Source organism: Pomacea canaliculata, linkage group LG11 (assembly GCF_003073045.1).
Source record: "Pomacea canaliculata isolate SZHN2017 linkage group LG11, ASM307304v1, whole genome shotgun sequence".
NCBI classification, from domain to species: Eukaryota; Metazoa; Mollusca; class Gastropoda; order Architaenioglossa; family Ampullariidae; genus Pomacea; species Pomacea canaliculata.
This window is the reverse complement of record NC_037600.1, coordinates 14,085,560-14,101,478: the sequence shown is the minus strand read 5'-3', so window position 1 is coordinate 14,101,478 and position 15,919 is coordinate 14,085,560. Positions and strand designations below refer to the sequence as shown.

The 15,919-nt window shown below is 42.6% G+C and overlaps 1 protein-coding gene and 1 pseudogene across 2 annotated transcripts; one reads left to right on the top strand and one right to left on the bottom strand.

Annotated features, from left to right (window-relative positions):
- Nucleotides 1-4,397: 4,397 nt before the first annotated feature.
- LOC112576390 lies at nucleotides 4,398-4,515 on the bottom strand (annotated as a pseudogene).
- A 4,134-nt stretch (nucleotides 4,516-8,649) lies between these two features.
- Nucleotides 8,650-15,483, top strand: LOC112575478 (glycosaminoglycan xylosylkinase-like). 2 transcript variants are annotated; one of them, XM_025257374.1, is made up of 9 exons: nucleotides 8,650-8,763; nucleotides 9,362-9,755; nucleotides 9,946-10,069; nucleotides 10,296-10,382; nucleotides 10,568-10,677; nucleotides 11,712-11,883; nucleotides 12,260-12,466; nucleotides 13,589-13,648; nucleotides 15,098-15,483. In XM_025257374.1, the coding sequence occupies exons 1-9, from the start codon at nucleotides 8,689-8,691 to the stop codon at nucleotides 15,312-15,314; spliced, it is 1,446 nt and encodes a 481-aa protein (XP_025113159.1). In that variant the 5' UTR covers nucleotides 8,650-8,688; the 3' UTR covers nucleotides 15,315-15,483. The 2 variants fall into 2 exon arrangements, with proteins under 2 accessions (XP_025113159.1, XP_025113161.1); XM_025257376.1 differs by lacking the exon at nucleotides 12,260-12,466.
- The last annotated feature ends 436 nt before the right edge of the window (nucleotides 15,484-15,919 follow it).

Sequence of the window (15,919 nt, the reverse complement as noted above, 5' to 3'; positions counted from 1 at the left end):
ACTGTACAGTAGCCACGAAAGGTTTTCCAGTTATGAGGAGTAATGTAATCGAAATAATAGTCAAAAGAATAACGGAAGTGGTTGCGCAATTATTTAATAACTATTCAATATCTGAGCATGGACGTGGATAGGATATGAGTTCGTGGTCTGAGTGCATGGTGAGGTCAAACAGCACTCGGATGTTACGCAGCTATTTCACACTCGGTGTTGCACAACAACTCGAGCTGATTGATTATTGTAAAAGGTGCTTGTCCTTCTCTTGTCATACACCAGTAAGTTGTCCTTGTCATACACCTGTAAGTTGTACTTGTCTTACAAACAAACAAACAAACAAACATTAGCAGCAACAACAACAGCCAAAAAACCATGGTGGAGGATTTCTCTTGCATGAAGAAGCGATTGGAGCAGTCGTCATCAAGGCCGTGCGGCAGGTGTGCCTGTTGTTGTTGTGTGTGTGGAGAGAGAACTTATTCACTGTAGTCAAAAGGTATTCTTCCATACCTATTTGTATATTGCTAGCATTTGAGCACTACCTGTAATTGCCCTTGTGAGTTAATAAAGTTGTATTGTTTCCCCATCTCCAGCAGGCTGATCTCTATTCGCACCACTGCTAAGCCCCACAATATTCCCATTATTCAGGTATATACCCCAATCTTCACGCACGACAATCACGAAGTAAAAGAGTGTGAACAACTGTATAAACAGCTAGAACAAGTTGTAAAGTCGGTCCCGAAATAATAAAAATAAATCTTTGTGGTAATCGGAGTTAGAAATCGAAGGTCGTCAATAAGCAGGAGCTGTTGGCCGTTATGGTCTGTGCCAAACTAATGATGGAAAGGAGGCTCCTGGAGGTCGCTCTGGCTAGCCATTGCCAACACCCTCCACCTCACAAAATGTCGAGGCTGAACTGGTATTCTCCAAAGAATTCGGTCCATGAAAAGATGTTGCTGCCGAGACGCTTCAAATCCAGCATCAACGAAGCCCAGACGAGGGTTGTTCTAGGTGCAGATATAAACAGGGGCCACTCCCTTGTCTTAACCATCCTGAAGGTGAAGCTCCCCAATTTTTTTTGACTTAAACAAACTCTGAGACCCTGCTACTGCGAAACCTTTCAGGCCCAGATTAAAAACAAAATTTCCACCCTAAAAGTAATGGATTGTGACGTGGAAACATTCTCAGGGAACATCAAAGAGGTGCCCCTGTCCACAGCCGAAGAGGGCGCCCAAAGAAAAAAAAACCACCCAACCCTTGGTCATGAAAGACATTATAAACCTTTGTGACCGAAGGTGGGCCATGAAGAGGTAGAAAAAAAACAACCCTGAAGGATCAGCCGAATATCGGACGGTCAACAGCGATATCAGGAAAGGGATGAAGGCAGCCAGGGATGTTTGGATTGAGGGAAGTATTGAGAGAAAGATGAAGGAATGGCTTGGGGCGACAACATAAATCCCTAAATCCATTAAAATTGTCATCACAAAATTAATAGATACTGACTTGACATAATATATATATATATCCTTGTATTTTGATTAATTTTGTATCATCTCCTTTATTTACATTTGTGCAAGATTAAAATTGGTCATAATGTTATAGTGTTAAAACCACATCCCAACTTCACGTTGCTGTTATTTTCTGCTTTAAGAGATACATTATACTTAATGTGTCAATGTCGTGGTTATAAATCAGTGCTGGATAAATGTTGATTATACCATGGATGTGAATAGGTGGAGTGCTGTCTGCCAAGACCAGCGCTTAGCTTCTAGCGAAATTCTCCGCTGTTAGTATCGGCTAGCATAAACAAAGAACCGGAAGCTTATTACAAGCCTGCCTCGTTTTAGTAGTTAATATGAATTGTGAATAAAAGCTTTGTCTACATTTGCCTCGTTTTAGTTGTTAACTAAAAAAAAAAAAAAAATCGTCTGCCAGCAGTCCAGTAATACAAGTTCGTGCTTATACCATGTGATTAATAGTTCGATTATTTTTACGACTATAAATCTTTTGATCTGGAACAGCAATACTTACAACCACTGGAAAAGTCGATTATCCTAAAACAGGGATGCACAACCTACGGCCCGCGGGCCATATCCGGCCCGCGACGCGGTGCCATCCGGCCCGCGAAACTTCTGCCCACAGTGCAGGAAATCGGCATGTTAGTAATAAATGAAGACCTTAAAAAAACGAAAAAATAAAAAAAAGGAAGAAGAAGTATTTATCCCCACGTAGGGGCGTTTCCCAATCTTTTTTTTTTTTCGATGAACGAATATTTCGATTCAGTGCTCCGACTTTGTGTCTCTACGATGAGGCCGGACATTCAGAAGTTGGTTTCGGGAAAACAACTTATAATATCCCAACAATTAATATATAATTAATGGTAAGTACAACTTGTTTCTAATAAAAAATGGTATCTGCTCTATTTTTTTTTTCCTTTTTGTATTTTTGCGGTGAAGTGGCCCGCGACACGGCTGTCCGAAATGGATATGGCCCGCAGGCCGAAAAAGGTTGGGCATCACTGCCTTAGACTGGCCTAGAGCAAAGAAACAAATCAGAAGGTGACCGGTAAGTCCAATGCAGACAACAACCGCGCCACCCTGACCCACACGACCACATACGGTCCATGGAGAGAACCCGAGCTCCTCTGAACCCTCAAGTCCCACCATCTGCAAGACCCACGATCAAGGAGCGCCATGCCAAAGACAATCAGCTTAGTACAGCTATAGACTGCGCCCTAGGTGACAGCCTAGCTTTCCTAAAAGTTCTTGTTTTTGTCTAGTTAAGAAGTACTAAAGCTGCTGAGGGCAGGGTTGTTTCCCTTGTTTATGCTCAGAAAAGATAAGTACCGTTTTAATTACGATGTTTCTTCTGTTTTCCAAGTGAAAAATAATGTAAAAAATATGGTCAAACATTTTTAACAAAATATGTGTAATATTTTTATGAAAAGTCTTAAAAAATTTGCAGTTTTCTACATTAAAAGCTATTTAATTTGCATGCTATTCTGCTCAACCCGAATATCACGGAAAGCCAGACTATACTGTTGTCAACGTTAGTGACATCAGGTTTCAAGGTTAGCTCACGGGTCGACCTGCGACCCGCTCCCCAGAAGGGGAAAAAACAATTCAATGTCAAATAATAAAACTTGGTAATAATAAACATGATGTTACTCTTGATGACCATTTGGTCATTGCACTGTCGTCTGCTCGATCGCTCTCTTTTATCTCTGAACTGCTAGCACACTAGTACGGTTTGACTGTATGCATGAACATTATTATATACATTATTACTTTATACATGAACATCTATTATTATTTAAAACACATGTCCCTGTACAGTATATAGTCTACACTTGTGGCTCTCTGCCCCGCAGGGACCCGCGTACTGCCAAGGCTGCCTCTGTATGGTGTAATGACATGTCTCTCTATTTTTTTTTTTTTTTTTTTTGTGGCAGCACCGGAGAAGTGTCTGCATCCTCCAAAAGGCAGAAGATACATTGAAATGAGAAGCAGATGCTTCTGACAGTGCTTTCATAAAACGAAAATCAGTCCCAAGAAAGATATCGTTAGTGCTTCTCTTCCTTTGATTGCCATTTGCTTCATTTTTTTGTTTTTATACAAACAACTCCAAAAAATCATGATCATGACACTTTTTTGTGATTTGATATCAATTTTGCTTGTTTTATAAGCCCTTTCTATGACAAGAATAGCACATCACCGGTTCGGACCCCTCTGAGGCAAACAGCCTCACGATTAAAAAGTAAGTGTTCTTACGGCTCTCGGCCCCGCATATGATAGTTCGATAGTTCGGCCTGACCGGCTTTTCCTTTGTGTGGGTTTCCTCCAATTTTGTCTAGTTTAGAGTTAGTGATGCAGTTAAGGTCTCCTGCAAGAATATGAAAAAAAAAACCAAACCAAAACAAACAAAAAACAAAAAAAAAAACAAAAAAAAAAACAACAACAACAAAATCCCAGAAAAGAACAAAACCAAAACCAATAATAATAATAAAAATAAACAACCTTGGACGAGGCCTGCACTTCGGGCGGGTTGACCCTTGCGATCATCCCAAATGTGGGTGACGAGTGTGTAATTTATTAGTAAGGCGGACAGCGTTCACGCTATTCCTTGCAAAAGTGACTAAATAAATGTCTTGTACACGTCTTTGCATTGTCTTATCATCGTCTTCGCAAACAGGTCGTAACCTAGAATATTTGTTATTCTTATATTCTTGTTTAACGTCACCTGTGCCAGAGACGGACCTGGCTGAGAAAGAATCGGAAGCTCCTTCACCCGCTAATGTCAACAAAAACAAGTGGCAGGCATGTTATTCTCATTACGGCAAAACGTATACCTAGCTGACAAGCAAATGCAGCCTATGATGTAGAAGTATGATACAGAATGGTAAAAATTGCCTACAGCACCCTGTGTTCGCAGGCGGTCACCCATCCAAGTACTAACCGGGCTCGACATTGGTTAACTTCGGTGATCGGACGAGAACCGGTGTGTTCAACGTGGTATGCCGTAGGCGAATGCTGACTATTTAGCAAACTTTATTAAAAAAAAAAAAGGTATACACACACACACTAAAAGTTCAAGGTGTGCCTACAGAACTTCACGAGCACATCCCCTAGACTGGCCTAGAGCAAAGAAGCAAATCAGAAGGTGACCGATAAGTCCAATGCAGACAACGACCGCGCCACCCTGACCCACACGACCACATACGTTCCATGGAGACAACCCGAGCTCCTCTGAACCCTCAAGTCCCACCATCTGCACGACCCACGATCAAGGAGCGCCATGCCAAAGACAACCAGCTTAGTACAGCTATAGACTGCGCCCTAGGTGACAGCCTAGCTTTCCTAAAAGTTCTCGTTTGTGTCTAGTTAAGAAGTACTAGAGCTACTGAGGGCAGGGTTGTTTCCCTTGTTTATGCTCAGAAAAGAGAAGTACCGTTTTAATTACGATGTTTCTTCTGTTTTCCTAGTGACAAATAATGTAAAAAATATGGTAAAACATTTTTAACAAAATATGTGTAATATTTTTATGAAAAGTCTTAAAAAATTTGCAGTTATCTACATTAAAAGCTATTTAATTTGCATGCTATTCTGCTCAACCCGAATATCACTGAAAGCCAGACTATACTGTTGTCAACGTTAGTGACATCAGGTTAATAGGTTAGCTGTCATCACTGGCATTTGAACCTAAAATCCTTCTCTGATTGGAAATCCGATTTTTATCCTCCCCCCGAGGACTTCGGAATTCAACTGAACGTCGACCGTCTCGTTGTGGCACGTGCGTGTCCACACCTTTCTCACGGGTCGACCTGCGACCCGCTCCCCAGAAGGGGAAATAACAATTCAATGTCAAAAAATAAAATTTGGTAATAATAAACATGATGTTACTCTTGATGACCATTTGGTCATTGCAGTGTCGTCTGCTCGATCGCTCTCTTTTATCTCTGAACTGCTAGCACACTAGTACGGTTTCACTGTATATTGCTACCGAGTTGCTCACATTTTGAGCAGAGAAGTGAAGCCATTTTCCGACGGTGAATGCGTCAAAAAGTGCTTGCTAGCAGTGGTGGAGGACATGTGTCCTGAAAAGAAGAATGCAGTTGAAGCCGTCAGCCTTTCTCGCACGACAATTGCACGGCGAGTGGAAGATATGGGGAAACATCTCCAGTCAAAACTAAGGGACAAAGCAGCACGTTTCGAAATGTTTTCTATTGCTGCTGACGAGTCAACCGACTCATCCGACACCGCTCAACTCTTGGTATTTATTCGCGGTACAAACAACGATTTTGAACTTACAGAAGAGTTAGCGGCCATGAGGGGCATGCACGGGAACACCACTGGCGAAGACCTGTTCAAAGAAGTTTCAGCCGTAATAGAGGGTCTTGCTCTTCCTTGGGAAAAATTAGTGGGAGTGACTACCGATGGTGCCAGAAGTATGGTTGGATGCCACAGCGGACTGGCATCAAGGGTTATTAGAAAAGTCGTCGAGTCTAATGCAACCGAGCCTCTGCGGCTTCATTGCATTATTCACCAACAAAATCTCTGTGGCAAGGTGTTGAATCTGGACCATGTGATGAAGATTGTGGTCAGCACTGTAAATTTCATCAGATCACAGGCGTTGAACCACAGAACTTTCAAGGAATTTTTGACAAAAATAGAATGCGAATATGAAGACGTTCTCTTTCACAGTGAAGTCTGCTGGTTAAGCCGAGGAAAGGTACTTAAACGGTTTTTTGATTTGAGACATGAGATTGAAATTTTTATGACGGAGAAATCAAAGCAAGTGCCTCAGCTGAACGACCCCTCGTGGCTGTGGGATTTGGCGATTTTATGCGACATCAGGTCACATCTGAATGAACTCAACACCAAACTACAAGGGAAAGACAAGTTGATTTCGCATGTGTATGCGGACATAACAGCATTCCAAGCGAAATTACTACTCTTCATTCAGCAGGCGGGAAGGATGGAGCTTGTCCACTTCCCAACGTGTACATCTCTACGTCAGGATCAGCAGCAACATATGTCTTTCCCCAAAGAAAGAATGATAGAACTTTTGGGGCTCTTGAAGGATAATTTCAGTGAAAGATTTCAGGATTTTCATGATTTGAAGGATGAAATACGTCTCTTCGAAAATCCATTTGCGGCAGATGTGTCAAGTGCCCCGACAGACCTGCAACTGGAACTGATCGACTTGCAAAGCCAGACATCCCTACTTGACAAATTTCGAGAGATGCAGACAATTGCTTTCTACGCAGTGTTGCCTGCAGAAACTTTTCCAAATCTCCGAAAACAAGCGTTAAGGATGATCACGATGTTTACAAGTACTTATGTGTGTGAACAAACGTTTTCAGTGATGAAACGGACGAAACCCCTCTTACGTCATCGCCTCGCAGACGAACATTTCGATTCAGTGCTCAGACTTGGTGTTTCTTCGATGCAGCCAGACATTCAGAAGCTGGTTTCGGAAAAGCAGCTTCAAATATCCCACTAAGTACAACTTTTTTCTAATAAAAATGGTATGTTCTATTTTTTTTTGTTTTTGTAATTTTTGCGGTGAAGCGGCCCGCGACACGCGTGTCGGAAGGGAATATGGCCCGCAGGCCGAAAAAGGTTGTGCATCACTGTCCTAAAATATAAAACCCTACATTTCTCCCACGTGGTGGCTAACTTTCAATATAACACTCGGGTTTGAAATGTCTGGAGCAAATGGTCGCTCTTTCAAGATAGAATCACAACGATTCACAGCTCTCAGATTTTTTTCCCCCAGTCTTGATTGTCTAGTTTTCGTATGTGGAAAAAATAATAAACCTTTGTGTCGACTTTTCCATGCAGGGCATCCTGGAATCGCATAGCTAGTGCCTGGCATCTCAAAATAATATCGACAGTAGCTCTGCGACGCACTGTGCAAAGCAAAACCGGAAAAGGCAAAGCAATGACTTAGTCCAGCGCATGCGCGTCGCAAGAGATCTGTTCCCGCGCGAGGGATGGCATCCTTGTTCTTTAGTGTCTCTGACTTATCATACCCCTACAGCTGCAACCAATCGACCCAGAACAGGGTCAGAGTTCAAACGTGGCAGCTTAACATGAAGTGTCAACACGTGGTACTTCCTACCACTAGACCAGTGATGCACAACCTTTTTCGGCCTGCGGGCCATATCCATTTGGGACAGCCGTGTCGCGGGCCATATCCATTTGGGACAGCCGTGTCGCGGGCCATATCCATTTGGGACAGCCGTGTCGCGGGCCATATCCATTTGGGACAGCCGTGTCGCGGGCCATATCCATTTGGGACAGCCGTGTCGCGGGCCATATCCATTTCGGACAGCCGTGCCGCGGGCCATATCCATTTCGGACAGCCGTGTCGCGGGCCACTTCACCGCAAAAATACAAAAAGGAAAAAAAAAATTAGAGCAGATACCATTTTTTATTAGAAACAAGTTGTACTTACCATTAATTATGTAGTAATTAGTGAGATATTTGAAGTTGTTTACCCGAAACCAACTTCTGAATGTCCGGCCTCATCGTAGAGACACCAAGTCGGAGAACTGAATCGAAATGTTTGTCCATCGAAAAAAAAGATTGAGAGACGCCCCTACGTGGGGATAAATACTTCTTCTTCCCTTTTTTTTTTCGTTTTTTTATGTCTTCTTTTATTACTAACATGCCGATTTCCTGCACAGTGGGCAGAAGTTTCACGGGCCGGATATGGCCCGCGGGCCGTAGGTTGTCCATCCCTGCACTAGACCGATATATGAGGATGATTTTCCACTGTCACAGGAGCAGTTTTAGAATATTCCAGATGTGTCCTACAGATGCTCGAGGAGGTGGAAATGAATAGGTTACACGATAAGGGTAGTTTCACCAACCACGAACTTGTATTACTGGACTGCTGGCAGACGATTTTTTCCAGTTAACTACTAAAACGACGCAGGTGTGTACAAAGCTTCCGGTTTAGTCCCATTCTTTGTTTATGCTCGTAACAGTGGAGAACTTTGCAAGAGGCTAAACGTTGGTCTCGATGGCTCGACACACAGACAGCAATCCACCTATATAGGTCAGTGGTTTCGCACAGTACACCAGAGTTTACCGGTGAGCAGAAATTCGAGGGGATAACACAATCAGCTTACACCGGCTGGTATTTAAGCAGCCTGCTCCGACAGACAAAACTGTTAATTAAGAGCACGGAATGGATGAAGAGTCGGACATCTTCCCTACAGGGCAACTAATTAACCAATATCACGATCACGGCCACAACTTTACAGTGAGTTCTCGCTTTCGCAAATAATATTTGTATTTAGAAATTATAAGTCGGGTGTCATGTTTTAAAAAGTTCTTATGTTAAATAGAATTATTATATTGTTGCGGTTGGATGTGCTGGCATTGATTGTGTAATAATTATTCTGAATAATTCAAATAGTCTATTGTCATCAACGTGTGTGTGTGGGTGTGAGTTCTTTTAGTCTTCTCTTCCCCTTTTTTTTTCTCTTTCTCTTTTCATAGCAGATTAAGAAAACGAACAAAGGATTGATTTAATTGCTTATGTCACTGGACAACATAGAAAGGGATTTTACGATAACATATATATCTGTCATAATGCAATTGCGTATAATCCTACATAATTATATCAGTATAATTCAAGATATTATTACAATAACTCTAATGTACTTTCTGTGCATGGAGATGCTTGGTAGACTGGTTTTTCTAAAACTGAGTTTTCGTCAAGACTTTGGAAAACAATATCATGGACTAAGCTTTACCAAGTTACACAAATTGCAACCTACCAGACCTTTAAATAAATTTTCGTTAGCAGTACTCTCAGCAAATAAAATGTCATTTAAGGTTCTTTCTTCCGTCTTCAGCCCGATGGATGGTCGCCCATCCCTGCTTCCGTCCGACCACTGCGCGAAGCACACGAACCATCCAGGCATACATCGTCATGGAAACGTGCATACATTCCCGGACTCGTCAAGCACCGGCTGCGACTTCTGGTTGCAGTTGCCGTGGCGGTGATCATGTTCTGCTTTAGCCTCTCGGACACCGCCCTCCACACAAGTCCAGCTTCCCCGTGGGCGAAGGAGACCACGGAGGACAAGGAGACGATCGTTCCCACACTTGAACTGAAAGTCGAGCGTCTTGTCCAGAAACACCGGGTGGATCTCAACCGCTCGCTCGTTGGAGCGCTGTCACCCTGGCAGACCGCCTCCGCCTGGGTGACATCTCGCCAGATCATACCCGACTTCGCCCCGCGTCTTGGTAAGCTGTACTTTGTCTTGTTCATTGTTTTTCTTGATTTCATAAATTGTTTTTCTTTTTTTTCTTTGTTTTTTTTTTCTCGTTTAGCTTCTTTTTATCCTCCTCCTTCTTCTTCTTCTCCTCCTCCTCCTCATCACCATCATTATCATCATTGCAAGAAGGACAAGCTAACTTTATGATTGTCCCTTAGGGGCCATTCTTGGCGCCTTGGCTAAGGGAGAAGTCACTCAGGCAAACATCAACACCGCAGGCACACAGCTAAAGCTCACCTTGGAGTTGGAGGGTCAACAGATGGTGGTCTTCAAGCCGATGTTGTAAGATTATTATATTTATATTTACATGTGTGCAGAGAGCGAAGCACAGATCGAATATTTATTTCGATCTGTTTATGGGAGTGTGCTGCATTGTTTTCGGGTAGTAGTGAGAGGGAGGAATTTAAATTTCAACGCACAAATAAATTATAAAACAACATTCAAATAAAATGTAGTTGACCTAAAGTTCGGCAACATTTTACCTCACGATCGTACAATATGATTGCAGTTATGAAAGGAGCACTTTTTTAGCACTTGCAGGTAAACTAGGCAGGGACAGACACAATGCTGAAATTGCGTCTTTTCACCTTTCAAGGTGGGTTTTTATCAACTGGCTTCTTTCTTTCTTTCCTCTTTTCCTTTCTTCTTTCTTTCTTTTCATACCTTAAAGACCTTCACTGATTTCCCATACGTTAACGCCAACAAAACTAAAAGGTGTTAAACTGTATGACTTGGCACAAAAAATGATAAATTCGAACCGGTGTTTTGTCATTTCCTTAGGATTTTAAATATCCGAAGGGTTCCCTTAGCTGTTGGCCGCTTGCTCAATCTTCGTGGCGAGGTCATACCAGTGGCGACCCAGTCGCTTATGGAGACTTTCTATGTCAAAGGTCAGTTAAGTATTGAACCCTTCCTGAGATTCTTGAGATGAGATGTCATTAGACTATGGCGAAATGTTGTCAACAGGTATGGCCTGCAAATAATGTATAAAGATCTCGCATTCAGTTTCAGCGAGAAAAAACATTAATTACACTTAAAGTACAATAAGTTTTCTCGATTTTTGCATTTTCTTTGAAGATAATTAATATCAAGTCATCAGCTGAGAGAATACAGACAAACGTTTGATTAAATGTGGCAATTTTTTTTATATCTGTTTAAGCTTTTGTTCATAGTCTAGTCAGGTTAAGAACAACTTTTAGTGAACTCACACAGCACAGGACATTGCCAGCTGGATGTTGTTATTGTTTGTTTAAAATCGTGTACTAAAACTTTGAAAACAGTTATGATTCATTTGTAAATTTTGTGGTAAACATTGGGGGAACAGCTCAGTTTAGCGGATCGCAATATTTTTTCGGTTCATGTCGTTAATCACCGATTACATGTGTACATCAGCAGGTGATTGCCATCTCATTGATTGTTCTGTTTGAAATGATTCATTTGGCATGGTGGAAGCCGCGTGCTTCCACGATTATTATCTCTCGCTGTCGAACTTCGGATGAAGTATGTCAAATCAAATCCCAGCCCATGTTGTTGAATTGCTTGGATAATTCAATGAAATTACTGTGTGAGCATCCCCAGGCATAAGGTTGTACAGGCAGACATCATTGTCACTCAAACTCAATTTTTTTCACCCTGGGGCAGAACTTTGGACTTTTCGTGGCATTTCAATGAAGAGCGGGGGTGTTGTACCAGCTGTAGGCTCAATAGTCCAATTAAAAGAATTCATTCGATTTAATTAATAATGATTTAAGGAATTTTTTAAAATTTTTGAGTCAGGTTGTAAACAGCAAGTATTAGTTGAGGATAACAGAGAAGCCATACCTTTTCTAAATCTGTTAATAAAAACGAATGCACTCTTTTGCAAGTCCCTGAAATTAAAAACCATGTACTGAGAGTTTTGTGTTTGTTTTTTTTTTCGCCTTAGATGGCAGAGATTGTTTCTACGGTGCGTGTCGCCACTGTACCGAACTATCTGGTGTTTGTACGAATCAAAAGCTGCTGGAAGGGGTGGTAATTCTGTGGCTGCCACCTGAGATAACTCTCAGCAAGGTTCGTCATCCCTGGAGGCTAGACTTCAAGACAGCTATCCTAAACAAGTAAGTGACGGAAACTGGAGGGAGTCAGATGTTATTGGTTTGTGTGGTCACGTGACAAACGTTAACAAACCTGTCAAAGGACCTGAACACTGGACGGTTCTGGACTGTGTGAGTACTTGTTGGGGCTGGTAGGTTCTGGAATGAATACGTCACCCACAGGCTTAGCGCCACCATGTGCTAGTACGTCACACATGATGCTGGTCCTTGTTGATGTTGGAATGTGTGAATACGTCACGCACAGTGTTGGAATGTGTGAGCACGTCCCATGTGACCTAGACACTGACCTTAACCCTGACTGTTGGAGTACGCATGGACTAACCCACGTGTCTAACGCAGTGTCACCCAGAAAGATAAGCTTTTACTTCATCTCCTCTAGGTTCAACGAATCTGAAAACAGTTCGCACAAGACGTACTGTGACGTACTCCGCCGACTAGACGTGTACAGACGTCATCGATTCCTGCTGCTGGACATCATGGACACGGCCGTCTTCGACTTCCTCACTGGAAACAACGACCGTCATCACGTCGAGTTCACCAATGACACCGATACTGGAATGCTGGTTATGTTGGACAACGGCAAAAGGTTTGCAACAACAACAACAACAACAACAACAACAACAACAACAACAACAACAACAACAACAACAACAACAACAACAAAATGTCATCACTGCCACTGTAGCCATCATTACTACCGGTTCGGTGTCTCAGCAGTTAGCGCCCGTCACCAATACAGTGAAAGTTGGCTGTCCTTGGTTCGGCTCTCGTGTCGGGCACGGTGTTCTTTCTCTGCATGTGACATCTGTTTACAGGGCTGGCTGCCTTGCTGTAATGTAACCTTAGTTGTTGCTCGGCGTAAAACACCAATACCCTCCCATACACACGCACACCGCCAGCAGACAGCAGACCTTTCCAGAGTCGCCCTACGATGGACTCCAGACGGCCGAAGAAAACGAGGCCGCCCAAAGGAAACTTGGAGAAGAACAGTGGAAAGGGAGATGAAAGGAAAGGGCTGGACATGGGGTCACCTAGAGCGTGTTTCAGCCGATCGACATCGGTGGCGGACTCTGGTTGAGGCCTTATGTGCAACCTGATGCACAAAGAGGAATAGATAGATAGATAGACACACGCACACCGTCCTCATAACTGCTAATATCGATGAGTTACCTGACTGGTTTGCAGTATTATGTAAAACATGGGCTGGGTATTGTCCCCTTTTTTTAGGTGGAAGGAAATTGTAATAAATGTGTATGCATGTCTGAATATTATGTACGCAGTAGTTATTTATTATGCGTTTATCTGGGCATGCTGTGTGCACGTATCATGGTATCCTTGCATGTATGTAAACACTCATGTGTATGCATGTGTACATACGGGGAAGTGGGTAGCGGAGTAGATAAAGCACTGGCGTCCAAACCTAGTGGCAAGCCGGTTCGATACTTGTGTTGCGCAACAGATTTTCTCAGTCGACCCCGCTGTCGGGATATTTATCTGACTGCACAGAGAACAGAGGAAAGATAAAGCAGTGAAGGAAGAAGAAGTGGGCGCCATCTTCACAAAATATTGGTCCTGGGAATAGCGGGGTCTCTTAACACCTCAATCCCCAAATGATGTAAGAAATATTACAAATTCAGGTACCTCACCCCACCTCATCCCACCTCATCCAGTTTCAAGCACGAAGCTAACAATGGTTGTTATGTTTCAGTTTCGGCAACCCTTATTATGATGAAGTCGCCATCCTCGCTCCATTACAAGACTGCTGCATGTAGGTACATCAGGTCCCTTCTGTTTGCGCGTCTTTTAACTACTACAGTTTTAAAAATGATAAGCATGTCCTTACAGAGGAAATCGTCAAAAAACCGCCACAGGTATGTTAATGATACGTATATCCTGTCAGAAGAGTCTTGCCAGCACGTTGGTTCGTCTGTTCTTAGTGCTTGCGAGCAGGACAAACAGGAGGTTGTCTTATATAGTATAGTTTCACGGCGTGTCTTAAATAAGTTTTGATTGTATTTGGGTCTCAACTGTGATAATATTTTTGTTGGTTGGTTTACTGGGAAAGTGCTTCCACCTTGAAGTGATATCGCATTGCTGGAGAGAGGGATGATGAAGAGGAAGGTGAAAACAAAACAAAACAAAACAAAGCAAAACAAAACAAAACAAAACGAAACAAAACAAAACAAAACAAAATAAAACAAAAAACTGGCCTTACGAACAAGTGTCACAAACAGAGATTTTCCCGAGACGAGATCTGAACACAGAGCCCCTCACTGCAGTGGTGACAAGCAAATATCTGAACCACTCCACTACCGGGAGCCTCCTGTGATATACGAGCGTCTGATGGGGGATTATCTGAGTGGCTGGTATGAGTGTGTGATGGTATTGATGCTGTGCTATACGAGTATTACTGGTTGTTTATTATGACAGTTTGACCTGCCTTCTAATTGCCCTCTGCGATCATTTATATTGCATTATATTGTACTTCGAAACAAAGAAGCTCAGCACAGCACAGGAACATGTGGCAGAGTTTCTGGTAGAGTTTTGGGCCCTACAGTTGGGGTCACGTGTTCGGTCATTTTTTGTTTTTTGTTTTAAACCAGTTTAATTTAATCATCTAAGATTCAGAAGAGTTTAGTGTTAAGACACTCGCTTTTCACCACTGCAGTGAGAGGCTCAGGGTTCAGATCTCGACTTGGGACACTCTCGGTATGTGACATCTGTCCACAGGGCTGGGCGTCTGGAGTTTTCTCGTTGAATCGTGTATTACACGGCTGAAAGAGCACAGTTGCCATGTTTTTGTAATGTCTGCGACGAAAGTTCTCTTTAAAGCCCCAAATCTCGATCTGTTTTTGGTAATTTGTGAATGCATTTATTTGGAACTGACAGTAAAGCTTTACTGACATCATTTCGAGACAAGCAATGTGGATCAGTCAGTCTCTAGTCGAGGGCACAGCTGTTGTGAAGCCACCTGCACGCGCGAGAGACGATTCAGAACTCATCAGAGCGTGAAAAGACTGGGTGGGAAGGGAAGTGGAACGGGGTGAAATCCCGATGATGGCGGATGGTAGCAGAGGCAGTTGGGGTAGGGCGTGGGGTGAGGGTGGAGGATCGAATATTTGGCTTTTAGGTGAAAGGGTCACTTGGTAAGGTTACAATAAAGATGAAGATGGACTTCTCGAGCTCCAGCATCTGAATATTTCTGCTCACCTTGCAGGTTGAGGATGTCCACGTGGAACAGCTTGCAGCTGCTGCGGGACGGTGTTCTCAGTCGGGTCTTGAAGGAGGTGTTGAGGTCCGACCCCATCCACCCGGTGTTGATAGACAGCCATTTCCTGGCACTGGACAGACGGCTGAAGAAAGTGTTTCAGGAGCTGGACACGTGCGTGCAGACAACTGGCTTGGACAATGTGCTAGTCGATGATGGTCTTTGATAACGACCTCAGTGAATTTAGGAGAATTATTGTATATATTTACATAAGCATAGACATTTGTATGTTTATGAATGCATTTATAGCTGCGTGTGCATGTGTTTATATATGTGTGTGTGTGAGGAGAGAGAGAGACTTACATCTGTGTATGTGCAAACACAAACGCTGTACAGTTTTGTATAAAGAATAAAGAACACAACGGTCCAGGTGTGTTTAGGGGGTAAGTAGGAAGGACAGTTGGTCAAGCCATATAAAAATAGAATCATTTTGTTTATCTACCAAAGAGAGGTTCTAGGCCATGTGTATTTTTACACAATGACCTTTCCTGCTGACTTGTGAATGAACTCAATGAACCCAGTAGGCTGGGGTCTGTCCAAGATATAACTGTAATCCTGTGTACATTAAACATTTTAAGGTTACTATATTGAAAAATTCAGCGTCTGTAATTAGAAAGCAAATATACTTTAAATAATCCTTTAATACAGAAACACATGATTAAATTATTTTTTTTTATAATAGGAATAAGTGTGCTATAACTTAAAGAGGCAACGAGATGAGATTAAAATAAAAAATATATTGCAATTAAAAGAAGGGGTTTATATGTCTGC

What these genes read in the sequence shown, in the direction of transcription:
- LOC112575478 (XM_025257374.1), top strand. Translation starts at nt 8,689, where the DNA reads ATGGATGAAGAGTCGGACATCTTCCCTACAGGGCAACTAATTAACCAA. An exon ending in GGAGACTTTCTATGTCAAAG is followed by an intron (nt 10,678 to 11,711) that starts GTCAGTTAAGTA and finishes TTTTCGCCTTAG; the next exon opens with ATGGCAGAGATTGTTTCTAC. An exon ending in ATGTTGGACAACGGCAAAAG is followed by an intron (nt 12,467 to 13,588) that starts GTTTGCAACAAC and finishes GTTATGTTTCAG; the next exon opens with TTTCGGCAACCCTTATTATG.